The sequence below is a fragment of the Colletotrichum truncatum genome (assembly GCF_014235925.2).
Source record: "Colletotrichum truncatum strain CMES1059 chromosome Unknown Contig_0008, whole genome shotgun sequence".
Lineage (NCBI taxonomy): Eukaryota > Fungi > Ascomycota > Sordariomycetes > Glomerellales > Glomerellaceae > Colletotrichum > Colletotrichum truncatum.
In genome coordinates this window covers 1,091,150-1,105,942 of record NW_027222405.1, presented here as the reverse complement: position 1 = coordinate 1,105,942, position 14,793 = coordinate 1,091,150, and the positions used below count along the sequence as shown (strand labels likewise).

The window sequence follows — 14,793 nt, the reverse complement described above, 5'->3', positions numbered from 1 at the left end:
GCACGCGGATCTCTCTCGCATGCGAACTGACTGAGTTTCAAGTGTCCATTGATGGCTGATGGGCGTGAACTTGTCAGGGGCAAAACAGAAAGCGCTGCATTTGCCTCGGAACTTTGGCTTGCTGCAAAAGGTTACATGTTGGCATTCCCCTCCTTCGCGCTTAGAAAGGGTCCCGTTTGCATGTAGACGTGCTAGTTCGGCGTCTAGCTCTTGAAGAGGCAGAGGACCGGCAAGGTAAGCGGCATTTGCGATGTCGTCGTATCCTGCGATTGGCGCGGCCAAGACCTGAAAACTAATTAAGGAGAATATTACGATCAACAGCATCTTGGTACTGCGCCCGGTATGAGGCTCGCGTGCGAAATTATTCCATCTTAAGAACTACAAGGTGTTATGGACACGAGGACCTAGGGCGGCAAAAAAAGACAACTTTATGGCCTTTGGCCAGAATGCAATCATATAAAACAGGTAGAGTTGTCAGCGAACCTCGTTTCGCCAACGTGAAGACTGAAAGAATGATATGCGTGCCGGTGGACAAACGACTACTTGAATTCAATGGCTTCGTACTCCGTGGACTCAAAGAAACTAACTTGTCTCTACACCAGGGTTTTAGAGTGATACTGTCGAAGGACAGGGATTCTCATTTCACTTAGTGCCAATGATTCATTGAGAAACGAAGACAAACGACGACACGAGCAACTGATTCGAGTTCGGAGTAGATACTGCTTGGTTGTGTGACGGAGCGAATTGAGCATTATCTATCTGTATGCCCTTTTGAGCCCTTGAAATGCCGTGTTACGCTACAATAGCCGATTCAGGTCTAAGGCGGTACTGTTCCGAATCAATTCAAACGGGGTTTACGCCGGTGAAAGACATGCCCATTGTCCACGACAGGCTAGATCTGGACCAAGCCAAGTAGGAAAGTCTCAACGAGTCAGTCAGGACACGAACCGGTTCTGGTCAAGTTAACGGATGGCGTGCGTGCGTGTTGAGCTAGAAAAAAAAATCTTTAGTCGAATTAAAAACTCCACTCCCAAGTGGTGTTGATTAGTTAAGAGGAGTACACTTTCGCAACAATGTTCACACAAAAAGCGTATGGATAAGTCGGGACCAGTCGAGATCGCGTCGCGCTTCTGCATGCTGAGGCATAGTCGCACCTGATTTAGTGACAAACATGTTGAACAAGACGGTTTAGTGATTACTAGAAACAATAACAGGCCTCGGCAACGCGCTTGGAGCCGGTCATCGTCCGGAATTGGCGTCGGGGCGTGGCGACATTGGACGGAGCCGTTTACTTCCCTTTGTCGGCCCAAGTTCGGCCAACCCATCTTTCATCTTTATTCTATACGTCATCATGGACTACCATTTATTAGTTTTTGTTTTTTGTCAAGGTCACCACTCATCTCTTTGATGACAAGACTCGGCCGCCGGCAACTTACTCCGTCCAACGCTCGCCAAGCCGGAAAAAGGAGCAAACTGATTGCGCCCAGTTGAATTGGGGCCCGCAAACGCGACGATCCTTTTGAGACGAGCCATGGCAAACGTTCACGAGACGAAATTGATAGCACACGGGGTTTGGCGGGTCTAATTTTGCTGCTCTATTCTTCTTCTTCTTCGGTGCTGGTTCGCACATCACCAAGCGCCAACAGAAACCAGAGCGGACGAATCTCTTGCTGCATTGGCTGACCGTCAGTCTCGCAAAGCCCCGTTCCTCATTTCCATCCCTGCGGGACTTTTTTCGCCTTTCTCGCATGGTTCGTCGAGTTAAAAGGCTGCAAAGGTGTCTGTTCCTGCGAAGTTGAAATTGGGCACTCTGTCATGCTATGAGCGATGCCGTATTCGTCCAAGTGCGGTGCGGCGCGGTAAGATAACAGCCAAGGTTTGGCAACCTTTACGAGTGCCACGCCGCAGAGCGGCGCCAACGGAGCCGGGAGGACGCAGTGCCATGGCTTGATTCATGTCACGAAGGAATAGCAAGAAAAAGGGGAAGAAGGAAGAGTCGAAGAAGCTGACCAGATCGCCTCAAATGAACCAAGCGGCATGAAAGCTGTCAGCCTAAATAGCGCCCCTGCCGGACGCCCAATGAACCAACTGAACGCCAATATCAACGGTCCAGTTTGGGTAACCCCCTTTACAAAGCAGCATAAGCAGCACACCAGCTCATAAGCAGCTGTAGGTAGGAATCAGGGGCAGCGCCCGAGAGAAGTATTGTGGCTTAACTGTGCCGCATATCACATAATAGTGCTTAAATCTTCCTCGCCAAGATTGGCGCTACGCGAAATGACCTAACCCATAACTAGCAATGGGATCCGTGCCCTGCCGCTGTGTTGAGTGTCTAGTCCGCGATCATGAACCACAACGGACCCTTGAATAGGTGCCAACAGGAGGATTTCACATCTCCAAATACGAACCCCTCGTTCGACGCAAATCTCTGGGTTTAGCGGCACCGCGGGCTTCCGGCCCTGGGGAAAAGACTCCACCACTCCTGCGGCCCAGCACTGTCGTTGCCTATTGCCAATCTCCCATGGTTTCGAGAGGCAGCTTGAAAAAAGTGCACATAATAGTCGCGATGCCCCCCTATCTCTGAGCTTTCGGACTTTCAGGATCTTTTTCGTTCCCTCACCGATCCCAGTCACTCTTTTGTTCGTATTCCGGATCACAAAAACCCACAGAAAATATGCGTTTCTTCACTGCTGCCCTCGCCCTCGTGGCCCCCTTGGTTGTCTCCGCCATCGAGTTCACCAGCCCTTCTTTGAACTCCACCGTCACCAAGGGCACCAAGTACGAGTTGAGCTGGAACACCGTCGATACCGATCCCTCCATCTTCAGTGTCTACCTCGTCAACTTCGTCAACTGGCCTCCTTCTTACACTCTTTTGGCTCAAAACATTGAGACCTCCGCCGGTGCCGCCTCCGTCCAGATCCCCTGCTCTGCTGCCAACTCTGGTGGTTACCAATTGTGAGCCTTTCCCCATTTCTTCTGTCTCTCGTCTGGGAGTGTGCGTGTGTTGTGTGTGTCTGTGTCCCTGGGAGGGGGGACCCTTTGTCCTGCTTTCCCGAGTTTGCTTTTGTTCAGCCCCTGAAAGATGCTCCATCAAGCTTATCCCAAGCGGGTGTGGTAAACGAGTCACGTAACAGCATCTTGAAATTAAAAGCGGATCAAACTCGTGGGCATGACAAGGGTCCGCCTCCTATGCGAAGGGGTTTTGCCTCCAAGTCCTTTTTGTTCGGAACGAATACCGGGCTAACACTGAATGCCTCCGAATTACAGCAATGCCATCAACGGCACCAACGTCTACGTGATCTACGCTCAGACGCCCAAGTTCGCCATCAGCGGCGCCGACTGCACCGATCCCACCCCGATCCCGGCCGAGCCCTCCGTTTGTGCGCCGCCGGCCACCGTCACTGTCACGGTGAGCAAGACCCTTGGCCCTTCCTTTTCCAAGAACTCCACCGCGACGGCGACGGGCTCGGCTGGCCAGCACATCACTCCGACGCCCGTTGTCGTCACCCAAGTTACTACAGTTTTCCAAGGCACTTGTCCTGACACCATTGGCTGGTCCGCAGGCTACAATCACCCCGTAACTCTGACTAAGCCCCCCCGTGCTCCGAACGCTCCCCAGATCACCAAGGCGCCCTACCCGACCGGCGGTAAGGGTGGCTTCCACGCCGCCAACGACGACGATGATGAGGACGTGACCGTCACCATCTACCAGACCACTCTCCTTCCCCTTTCGCTGGCCCCGACCGCCTGCCATTGTTAAGTGAAAGAGAATCTTTTTCTCTGGTCCTCGGGATCTTGACAACGACAACAACAACAACAACAACAACAGCATCTTAACACGAACTGTGGCGAAACAAAGGAAATCGGAGCGGATGTTGGGGAAAGGACGGTTACTTATTTCTTTTGTTTTGCCTTTTTCCAGGCAGAATTTCTAGGATGGTGTCGGTTTGGTGTAATTTTTTTCGAGCGGAAGAGTGTTCAAGAAAACGAGCCTGGTGTGTGTGTGGCGAAGTGTGGCCGATGTCGAAATCACTTCAAAACCCTCCTTGGAAAAAAGCCCTTCCCTACTACTACAACCTTCCCCGAGTCCTTCATTCTTCACTGTGCGCGCTTTACTATTCGTAATTTCTAATGACTTTACGACGCAGAAAGGATAAGAAAAGTAATGAACGAATTGGACGGTGCCTTACTGCCTTTAATCTCTCCCCTCCCTTGCTTTCCTCGCGCAGCATGCCATTGTACGCCCCATGAATAAATAAGATCCCGTCTCGGAAGGGTTACGACGGACACGGTGAACACCGGGCGGGCATCCCTAGAAAAATCCCAATAATAGCCCGCGCTGCCGCAGCTCCGCGACGCCAAGCCGTGCCGAGACGGTGGTGTGGTAGCAAGTCAACTCCAGACGAGCCACTTGCGGCGCCATCCGATCTCACCCAAAACCCATCCATGTTATGCACTCCGGGTTATTTGTGACGTTTCCTTTTTCTTGGCCTCCGTTGACGTGTGTGTTTTGGCGAGAACTCTTGACGCTTTTAAACTACTCTTAGCGTTTAACTTGGCCGATCCAACCAGCTGGGTTTGGGGGGGCGAGTTGGGCTACGATGGGCAGAAAAGGTCCAGATCAAAGTGTGCACGAGCACCAGGGTGGTGCCCGGTTCAGGCTCGCTTCATGCGGCTCAAGATCCCCCAAATGTTACGCTCTCCGGCCCGGCTTCACGTCCACGTCAGCCGACGATAGAAACGGGCAAATGTAGAACACAACTCTGCGTTGTGTTCTGACGAAAAGTAACTCTATATGCAGTTCCTCTAAGAAAAATATGTGGGGCGTGAGATGCCAATTCCCTCCTTTCCCCGGATTGTTAATCATCTCATCTCGTCCTTTGCTTCTCATGGTCTTTCCTCTGTCGCTCAGTCTTTTCGTTCGTGCAGAAGCTTGATGCTTCGCTGGTTGTTGTTGTTACGCCCTAATATCCTATTCTCGCCTTAGCTTCAATTCTTTGCTGCTGTGCAGCCCTCTTTGGACCATATTTTTTGTTTCAAAAAAAAAAAAAAATTAAGAAGAAGATCCGCCGATTTCCTGTTTGACCAACATGCGGTTCTCTTCTCTTGTTGCAGTGGCCATCTTGGCGCTTGGCGAAGGGGGGCTTTGCGACCGCCAAGAGAGCCAGTTAAACATGTTTTCTGTAAGTCAACAAGGCTGGTTGCTCAGGAATCATCTGTGAATGATTATTACATCTTGTCAACTCGTTAATCGTCTTACTAATGCCTCCTTGACGTTATAGGGCAGTGCTGCCGGTCGTGCCGCAGCTCTTGTTAAGCCGAATACCGACAAACCTACTGTCACCAAGAGGCAGATTAGCTTCGAGGGCGGAGGCATCAACATCGGCGGCCCGGGAGGGCTTCAGCTCGGAGGCAAGGGCAAGGGACAGGGCCAACAAGCTGGAGCTGCAGGAAACCAGACGGCTAATGGAAATGGCGGTCTGTCTGCTCCCGGGCTCCAGCTGGGAGGCAACAAGCCTGCGGGAGGAACTGGTAATAGTGCACTTGATGCGTTTCTGAATGCCAGCCAAGGCAAGAAGAACGGCACCGCGAACGCCGGTCAAGGCGGCGAAGCGGCTGGCGGGGGCGGTCAAAAGGCTGGTAAGGGTAAAGGAGAAGGCGGTCCTGCTGCCAACCCTGGCGAAGCTGCGAAGGCAGAGCAAGGTCTCGGAGCGAACCCTGGTGAGGCGGCAAAGGCGAAAGAGGCCGCAAAGGAGGCAGAACGCAAAGGGAAAGGCAACGGCAACGCAGGTGAAGCCGCCAAGCCAGCTGGCGAAGCAGGCCAGCCTAAAGCCGTCCAAGAGTCAGAACAGTTCAAGGACAACGCCGGTATTACAATTGGAGCTGATGGCCAGGTCCAGAACGGTAAGAAGTCCTTCAATTGATTCCTCTGGCCCACTTTGCTAACCCAGAAAACTAGTCGGAGGCAACTTGGGCATCACCAAGGGAAGTGATGGTAGTACCTCGGTTGGCGGCAAGTCGGGTAAGTGACCTAAATAAATATGCTGTCCCGTGAACGGTCATTAGCTGACGAATTTTGACGTAGGTATCAACATTAGCCCTGGTGGTGATCGTGGAAAAGGCAAAGGCAAAGGAAATGGCGGACAGCAAGCTACTCCTCCGCCAGCTGGGGAAGGACAGCCGGCAGCCCAGCCCCCACCGGCCGAGCCCCAGACACCTCCGCCGGCAACTCCGGCTGAGGCTCCCGGAGCTGCCCCACCGGCCGCTCCAGCCACGGAAGCTTAAGGGTTTGCATTCGTGGCTCAGATTTCTGGCAATGGCTGGAAATATGCCATTATCACATGAAAATATAATCCCACTAGCCTTATTAATACAAAGACTGACTTACGGGGCTGTATATGCTGTTTGACGATCAATGCATGCATGATTCATCACCTATATAATTCTCAGGCTATAGCCTATAAACGTATAGGTATCGTTTCTATTGGGCGTCTCGGTACATAATCCTACGTGACTCAGGAGCCATGCTTTGGCAGCGTGGAGTTTGGTTTCTGGCCTGCACAAGCCCCATGCGAGGTAGCCGATGCTATGCCTCTTCAATCACTCACAGTCCGGTTTTGTTCATTCCTGTACCTAATCGGACTAAAGGTACGTTGTCGTATTATTCTCCATATATAATAAGGGTTTCCAGCTTTTATATTTGCTCCGCAGTCTAGCAAGTCGAGAGAAATACGGAAGCTGCTACGCCTTACAACCTCGAGCAAAGATATCACAAAGGCTAGTCTTTTGATGTTAAACCTACTCAGGTGGCTGAGTAACGTTTTTTTTTTTTTTTTTTTGGAAGTTCCAACCCCAAAACTTTAGCAAGCCGCATATAACTATCGCTGTTTGCACCCCGGCGATGCGTTGCTATTGATCATTGAGTCATCGTCGTTGTGTGTAGCTGGTCACTTTAAACCGACCTGGTTGTTGAAGTAATCAAAAATTTCAAGTTTGTCCTGTATACTTGCGGGAGCCGACTTATTCTCAATCTTGCATGTTTGTCAAGTTGACCCTCACCGCCAGATCGTCTCCGCTTCTCTAACACCGCTGCATTTTAGAGTGACCAAAGAGCTTAATCGAGGCTATGGCCCGTTGACAAAACTCGCAGGACTGCCAGACAGTTGGATGGAAGGAAAAGGGATACGAGAGCGACTGTCGAATCTTGAAGGACCCCAACATGAAGCTGTTGCTCCAGGCATAGACTAAGAGAGGCAACATACGATTTGAGTCTTTTGCCTAAAGGCAGGTGGTGAGAGGGTTACCAAATTGAGCATGGATGGAAGGCTCTCCGGATGGCCTTATCTACCGCTTGGGCCTACAGTCAGTCCGGCATCAAAAAAAAAAAAAATATGCTCGCAAGCGTACTAGCAGTATGAGCGGTGGTGAAGGCATTATCGGCAGTATTAGTATTCTTCTCAGCCGCCGCCTGAAGATATAATCATTACAGTTTGTCCTTGGATCACTGCCGGGCTAGATGTTCTCTAAAACTCGGAGCCCATAACAAAAGGTTTTGACTTGTGCATGACGGTTCATAGTATCTCATTGCGGTGGAAGCATCGACTGTATTCAAAGTACAGTGTTCTGTGTGATGCTATGGCACCATGCGAAAAAAGATGATCACTTATGTTGCTGCCACTCCCTGTTTTCGGACCTCGCCCTCACTTCAAATTCATTTACCCATACCTATCATCCCGGCCGTAAGTTCTAGTTAGTGGTAACCTGCTTGCAATTTTGCTGCTCACCAAAGATGCACTCTATTGACTTAGATGTAGGGCGGTACATCAGGGAACTGATAGACAGGCTCTCTCCCGCGACCCCCACCACGGTCAAAGTCGGTTCTATTGACGCACTTTGGCCGCCAAAACTCGCGCATTTCCTCTTCGGTAAGCCTGGAACTGTTTCCTGCGTAGATACCTCCCTGCGGAAGACCTGGTGCATATATAACAGGCCACGTTGGAATAGTACAGAGCTCCTGAGATGGTTGTTAGCGCCAAGTCGCACCTTGGCCAACTGGGTATAACTCACATTTATAGCGCACTGGCGGTCACATTCAGTCCATGTGTCCCAGCCAATCCACGCGAGTAGATCTTCGGTGGACTTTCTTTGCTTAAGAATCTCATCCTGGATCGAAAGAGAACCCAAGTCTTGTTCAAAACCAAGGAAGTTCGTCGTATGTCTTTCGCTCCATTCAAAAAGATCCCACTCCCACTGGCACAGCTTCTGAATTACGACCTTGAATGACTTGAACAATAGCTTTTCAGACCTTGCTAAGCTTTTCGGGTCAATCAACTTTGTATATACTGATGTGCATCGGGAAATAGTCTGTTCCTTCGTCGTCGTAGCCTGGTTGGAAACTTCATACTCCAGGTACGGAGCAAGCATTGCGTGAGTCAGCTCATGAATCTTGGTAACTACTTCCATGGCAGCACTCTCAGTGCTGTAATCCCAGAAAAACGCTGCCCCAATCTCTTTGGCACGAGTCCCATGCTGAGCGCGAATGACTGTGAAGAGTGAATGCCAGTCAATACCGGAGCACAGTGTATTTTTAAACTTGGGCGACGTTATTTCCTTTAACCACGATCGAGCGAGTTCAACATCCTGGGTATTGATTCCAATCAATCGATGGCCGCGACGTAGGCCCCATCCATTTTGATAAGTCTGATTTCCGACGATACCTCCATGGTGAGAGTGAACGAGACTGGAGAGGTCAGGGTCGTAGAAGGACATGAGGCGGCAGACGTCGAGCTTGACTCTCCTCTCTGATGGACCTCCCCCACCGTAGGCTCCGTAGTGCCAGGTGGCACTCCGGAGCCACTCGTAAGAGCCTTGCTCCGAGAAAATATTGCCGAAACCTCGGGGAGGCTGGCGGTTGGGATCCCGTGGAAGAGAATCGTTGTTTTCATTCTCCTTGTTTCCAGGCACTGTGATATTAGTGACAAATATCTCTTCAACTTTAGCGGCCGAATAGTCACATATGAGCACCTCGAATCCAGCGTTCATGCGGACAACACCATCAATCCCGAGTTCAGCGACGAGTGCGCACAGATCAATCGCCCTTTGATCGTCGTCGTATGTAAGGTCGTAAGATGGAGACTTGGGCACACTTCCCTGGAGAAGCGCCATCTGCGAGTCGAGAGTTCCTGCGGGAGTCAAAGTCGCCGACTGGCCATCCAAGTAGATAATGTTAAGGGTACGAGTTGTACCGTAGACGTGCAGACGAGACTCGCCGAATCCTCCATAAATGCCTACCGACATTTCGCTTCCACTTGGTCAGCAGAGAAGCATCGGTAGAGGAAGCGGCAAACAAGGACGTACGCATCAAAAGCGAAGAAGGTGGGTTTCTCCGGAGGCCCGGCGCCATGCTTGGCATGATACAAGACCGTTGCCGGTTCTAAAGTACCGGCAACGACAGAGTGACCGTTCGGGGCGTACGAGTTAGGCCATTGCTTAAGAAGGCCCTGAACTGAGTCGAAGATGAAGGGAGCAACATGATCCCATACCTCGTCTGGGTGATCCTCAAGCGAAGGTAAAGCCGGCGCCGCCAAAAGACCCGAAGAAAAAAGGCCATAGAACAGGCCATGAGCGAGAAGCACGAATCCTATGACGCCGATTGAAAACATGATAAAGGTGAGGTAGTGAGGATGTCGGTGGTTGCTCTTGGGGATGTTCTTGGAGGCGAAGTGCGACAGGGGAATAGGGCGGTCGGCGACCTTATTGCTGACGGGCTTTGGAGATGGCATTCGCGAGTTCGGGCGTGACCGCCGCGGGCTATCGGGTCAAGCAGTCGTGGAGTTCGCTATTGAAGCTGGGGGTCGATCAAGATAAAGTCAAGACAAGGCTGTGCCAGCCTGATCGAAGGTGGTCACATCATTAAGATGCAGCCACTCTATAAGTCAATGCTTAGGTAACTCACCCGTGACCTGCCATTGCCTGACCAAGTAAATTTGGGCCAAACAGGAAGGATTAGTCCCCCCTTGCGTGCCTGCCGCAAATAGGTGTACAGGTATGGTGGTATTGACAAAGTATTTGTTTCTTTTTACCACGTAGGAAAGAGCCAGGCAGCATCCTAACTTGGCAGGCTGACGGGAAAAATCCTAAGCAACTTGGATTACCTTAAGTATAAGTCATTTATTTTAAATAATTTTATTCTACTAGACTGTGTGCAAAATAACCCCCAATATGTATGTAGTTTTAAGAAAAGACGAACAACGCTTAATGCTTGACAAATTTAACATACCTTTCATCGAGGTTATCTTTCTTTTTTGTATCCCCTTATACTCAAGAGTTTGCTATTTACAAATGTTACAATCACAAGTGAAAAGGGAATGACCTGCAGGTCATACCAGGTTGTTGTACTTTTTAATTGGTGTAGGATATTAGTTGGTTTGAGTACTTCTACTTCTACTTTCAATTAATGAGAATGAGATTTTTGCCGTTCGCCTGCCAAGCTACCTCCATGCTAACTCTCATCTACCATGACTCCCATGAAGAATTATACTCCTTTTTAAAATTATTGTTATTTCTGTGTATGTGTATATGTGTGTGTGTGTGTGTGGCATAGCTGATGTGGAAATTGCTGGCAGTTACACTGGCAATCTTAGTGGCGTTCGCTCGGGTGAGACTGCAATGCGCAACGGAACATTCACATTGGCATGGCTTGAGTGAAGCATGTACAGATACTTGGTTATGGGGTAGTGCATTAGAAAGATATGCAGCATGTATCCGTATTACTCTGGGAAACCAGAAAACCTCAAACTGCTCAATGTTTACTCGACCAACCATTACAACTTGGACACGCGTTGTCGTATTTCGGGACCAGGCGTGAACGCAATACAGAGTATCTGCCCACTCAGCGTCAGTCATTGCTTGCTCCGTCTTATTTGTCTTCTCCCTCCTGTCATATTTCCGTTCGCACCTGTGAATCTGCGAGAGTCGTGGCATGCTTACCTCCAAACCGGCTCTGGCAATGGTGGTGCTGCTCGTTTCATTGCAGCTGGCAAACAGCCAGACCTTGTCAGCCTGCTCGTGCCATTTTGCCAAGCCCTTCGCTGTTTGCTTGGGGATCCGAGACCCAATTAACCCCCATTCCGTCTTCGCCGCCCCAGGCGGTGAGACAAGTTGCTTCTCTGGAGACTTGCTCATGTTTGAATCGCACCACTTAGGCGTGGCCAAAATCAGCGGTTGATCTATTGTTGCTGCCACAAAGCTCATGATGAAAGGATACATATGGCAAAGGGAGAAAGACGGGTCAGAGAGAAAAGTGGAAAAAGGGCTTTACATTCTCCATTTCCTCCTCATCTCTGAATCCCTGCGGTTCAGGTATCAGATGCAATCCGTTTTCGAAGTTCGTTTTCTCCAGGTCTAGCCTCGATACGTACACGAGACACTGGAACGGCCAAATACCGGGCTTATCACATTCTGCGGGATCCCAATGGCCCGTCTCCGAGAAGAAGCTCCATGCGATTGCGAACTCGATCGAGTTGGACCAGTACACCGCCCGACTCGACGAGAAATAGCTCCGATCACGGGAAAAGCGTATGCAAGGCCCCCTGCGCGAGAAAGACTCTGCTACTTCCGGCCCTGTAACGTTCCCGCATCCGTGGAACAAATGCGTACTTGTGCTGTTGTTACTTGGGCTGTCGAGATGGCCCAGGTACGGATCAAGGGGCGAGGCCGCCACTGGGTGGCCTGTCGCAAAGAGCGTGAGCCCCGTCACGCTAACATGTCGAACGGGAATCGAAAGTTCGGGGGTGCCGTCCCTGCAAAGCGACTCCTCCACTTCGGCAATGGACACAAGACGGCGTTGTGGGGGCGGTCCGGGGAGCCACCAGCGGCGGGCCTTGTCGGGCTCCATCGTCTTAGCTCCTGTCAGGCCGTGCTGCAGGCTCGAATGTGGTTGGTGGCTAAGTGCGGTGTCTGATGGTGAGCTGATATCGCGCAATGCGAGGTAGACAAAGGTAGTGTGTAGTAGTGTCCAGTGCGTACCAGGCTAGCTTTTTATTCTGTAGGGAAACGGGATTTTGTGTGCGGCTGGTTGACCCAGTAGGCTCGACATTGTGAGCCGCTCATCCATTGAATACATGTCTGCCTACCGGTACTTTTTATGATGCCAGTTTTCAAACTCAACATAGGCGAGTACATAGCTACAGACAGGAGTGTATAAGTACAAAGTGACGACTTAGGAGGCTTGTGAAACAGATCGGTTTTATCAAGCTATTTCAATTTGTGAATTGTGGTTAGTGCTAAATAGATCCATGCTCATCAGGCATCTTCAAATTTCGCCTCCATGATTCTTGGGTGCCTCATAGAATCGCACTCATGTCACGAACCAAGCCCGATGCCACGACAACCGACATGCTCCCGCCCATTCACCAAGCGATTTTCAGTCTTGACCCCAGTGAGCTGCTCCACCATCCACCAGCTTGTCGCTCGATGCATTGATCCCGTGGAAATCTCATACAAAGATCCGGATTCTTCGACCCACAAGTTAGCCTCCCTCTCAAAACAAAAGTCAAGATGATGAAGTGTTATATCGTGCCGTGTACTCACTGATGGACGGAGTCTCTGCGTTAAATTCTGGAACAGGCTCATCTCCATTCTTCGCTGAGACGGATGAAAAGCCGGATGCCAGGCTCTGGTAGATGACCAACATATCCTCCATGTGCTCATCGACGGCGTTTCCCGTGCGCAGCTCGGCCCACAGCCCACGGATGCAACATCTGATGAGTCGGCTTGCAATCATCTCCTCGTCTCCCTCCATCTCCTTGGGGAAAACATCGCTCTGGGGGTAAACCTGCTCGTAGCCAAGATAGGCTGTAGGTGCCACTGTCGTAGCGACCAACAGCAAGTGGTATTGGTCGTCCGGCACCGATTTGAAGACATCGATAATGACCTCGACGTTGCTTCCGGACCCCCCGACGGCACTTTTTAACTCATTCACGAGGTTTTCTTTGAACTGGTCGAGCACATGACCTGGCACATGAGCCGTAGCTCGGATCGTTTGTAATTCTCCTCGTCGCTCGAGGATAAAACCGGGTAGGGCTTCTTTTAAAGGCTTTATCCTCGCAACCATTTTGCCCGGGAATTTGGTGTTTTCTGTGTGCCATCCTTGCTCATGCTCATTGTCAATGCCCAGGTAGTCTTCTCCAATTCCAACGAGCTTCATGGTCGGAACGAATACTTGTCGCAAGTAGTTTATCGAAGGGGCTTTCACACAAAGGGTACCCGCTCTGATGGTGAGCTCTAGCCCAGCGCTCTCGTCCACTCCAGAAGTAAAGTGAGACGCTCTGGACCCCAGGTGAGAGAACAGAATAAACGGAAGCATGGCCACGAGAAATATCGAAGCAGAACCCTCAACCGTCACGTCCAGCTCAGTCGGAGGCTGCGCGTGATTTCCACTCAAGTCCGCGTGAGGATTGAAAGTTATTTCCCGACTAGCGGGCTTGTTTCCACTTACCTGGGCCGCTGTGAGCTGCGCCATGGAATCTATGGCGACTGTGTGCTCAGGTCGAAGCCCTCCAACACCGGGCCGGTTCGCTCGAATGGAATGAATTCGTAGCGGTCTGTTGAGAATGCTGGAGAGAGCAATGCCATATCGTATGAGGCCGCCGCCGCCTTCATAAGCGGTGCCATCGAGACTCACAGCCTCATATCTGCCCTGGCTGGACATTCTATCAAGGAAGAAAAAGAGAATACCACTTATTCTTCATGTAAGTCTCTGGAGATGTTAGAGGCGGGAAGCTTTTTGACAGTGAAGATACCTACCAGGAATTGACAGCGGGAGTGCCAAACGTGCATTGTATGGGTACCAATAGTTGCGTCCTCAAAACATCGCAATAACCATATTCTATCAAGTCAATCCGGTCGCTATTCCCTGAACTCGTTCGTTGGCTTACTGCATCAATCTTGATTGAGTGGAGGATCACCACATTCACTGGATAGACCTGAAGCGTTTCGCACTGTAATCGATTGATGAGCGGACGCCAAGCCCCAAATGCCAACACGATAAGCCTGCTCAAAAAGGCCCTCATCCGCATCATGCCTATGCAGCCTTCATACTAAGTGGGCGGCTGGGGGCTTGGGTTGCAGTACTTCTCATGCAGCACTCCGCGCCGCATCGGGCTCTAGCAGCGCAGATGACCGTTGCGGCGGTTAAATGCGGGTACAGTACCTGTCAGAAAGGTACCGAGAATGAATCCTTTGGTTTATCTGAGGCTAGTTCATATGCCCCTAGTGGCCGTTGGAGAGAGACAGCAGCAGGCTACGAGGTTCACTACTTCGATACATGTGAAACTCGAAAAAGATCGACGATGCTACGGAACAAAGGGTGCTTTGACTGCCAAAAAAAAAAACGCTAAAAGGAGAGGCGAGCTTCTTGAGGCATCACGGAAGATGCGATGGAAATCATATTACTCTTCACCGTATCGCCCATACAGTTTTTGTACCGCCCACACGGCGCTGATCACGTTCTTATCCCACCCTTTCTGTCCATGATGGCGAGCACAAGCGACTCTCACTTCGTCCCTCAGTATGAAACCAAGAAAGAGGACTTCGAGGCTTTTTGCAAGGACCATCCCTTGCCAGGGGACAGACTCCGACTCCCAAGCCCATGGCCCTCCTCGCTAGGCTCGATGGCATGGAGAGGGTCGGACCTGAAGGATGAAGCTCTAACGCAACTCTCAAGCAATGAACTACATGAAATCAAGGCCGCTTGTGAAAGGTTTTCCGGTAAATTTTAATTAGCTACTTCTC

At 50.7% G+C, this 14,793-nt stretch overlaps 5 protein-coding genes across 5 annotated transcripts; 2 read left to right on the top strand and 3 right to left on the bottom strand.

Moving 5' to 3' along the window:
• Positions 1–2,674: 2,674 nt before the first annotated feature.
• Positions 2,675–3,760, top strand: CTRU02_211798 (extracellular proline-serine rich protein; the record flags this gene model as incomplete). The annotated part of the gene is made up of 2 exons (XM_070205719.1): positions 2,675–2,955; positions 3,268–3,760. 2 exons carry the CDS (start codon positions 2,675–2,677, stop codon positions 3,758–3,760), a joined length of 774 nt encoding a protein of 257 aa, XP_070060532.1.
• A 1,330-nt stretch (positions 3,761–5,090) lies between these two features.
• CTRU02_211797 (short chain dehydrogenase reductase family protein) lies at positions 5,091–6,285 on the top strand (the record flags this gene model as incomplete). The annotated part of the gene is made up of 4 exons (XM_036725447.1): positions 5,091–5,183; positions 5,283–5,904; positions 5,960–6,022; positions 6,086–6,285. The coding sequence occupies 4 exons, from the start codon at positions 5,091–5,093 to the stop codon at positions 6,283–6,285; spliced, it is 978 nt and encodes a 325-aa protein (XP_036582652.1).
• Positions 6,286–7,804: 1,519 nt separating this feature from the next.
• On the bottom strand, positions 7,805–9,782 carry CTRU02_211796 (uncharacterized protein; the record flags this gene model as incomplete). The annotated part of the gene is made up of 3 exons (XM_036725446.1): positions 7,805–8,014; positions 8,068–9,301; positions 9,358–9,782. 3 exons carry the CDS (start codon positions 9,780–9,782, stop codon positions 7,805–7,807), a joined length of 1,869 nt encoding a protein of 622 aa, XP_036582651.1.
• Positions 9,783–10,823: 1,041 nt separating this feature from the next.
• CTRU02_211795 (uncharacterized protein) lies at positions 10,824–11,268 on the bottom strand (the record flags this gene model as incomplete). The annotated part of the gene is made up of 2 exons (XM_036725445.2): positions 10,824–10,883; positions 10,990–11,268. The coding sequence occupies 2 exons, from the start codon at positions 11,266–11,268 to the stop codon at positions 10,824–10,826; spliced, it is 339 nt and encodes a 112-aa protein (XP_036582650.2).
• Positions 11,269–12,553: 1,285 nt separating this feature from the next.
• On the bottom strand, positions 12,554–13,711 carry CTRU02_211794 (RNA 3'-terminal phosphate cyclase; the record flags this gene model as incomplete). The annotated part of the gene is made up of 1 exon (XM_070205718.1): positions 12,554–13,711. One exon carries the CDS (start codon positions 13,709–13,711, stop codon positions 12,554–12,556), a length of 1,158 nt encoding a protein of 385 aa, XP_070060531.1.
• Between the last annotated feature and the right edge of the window lie 1,082 nt (positions 13,712–14,793).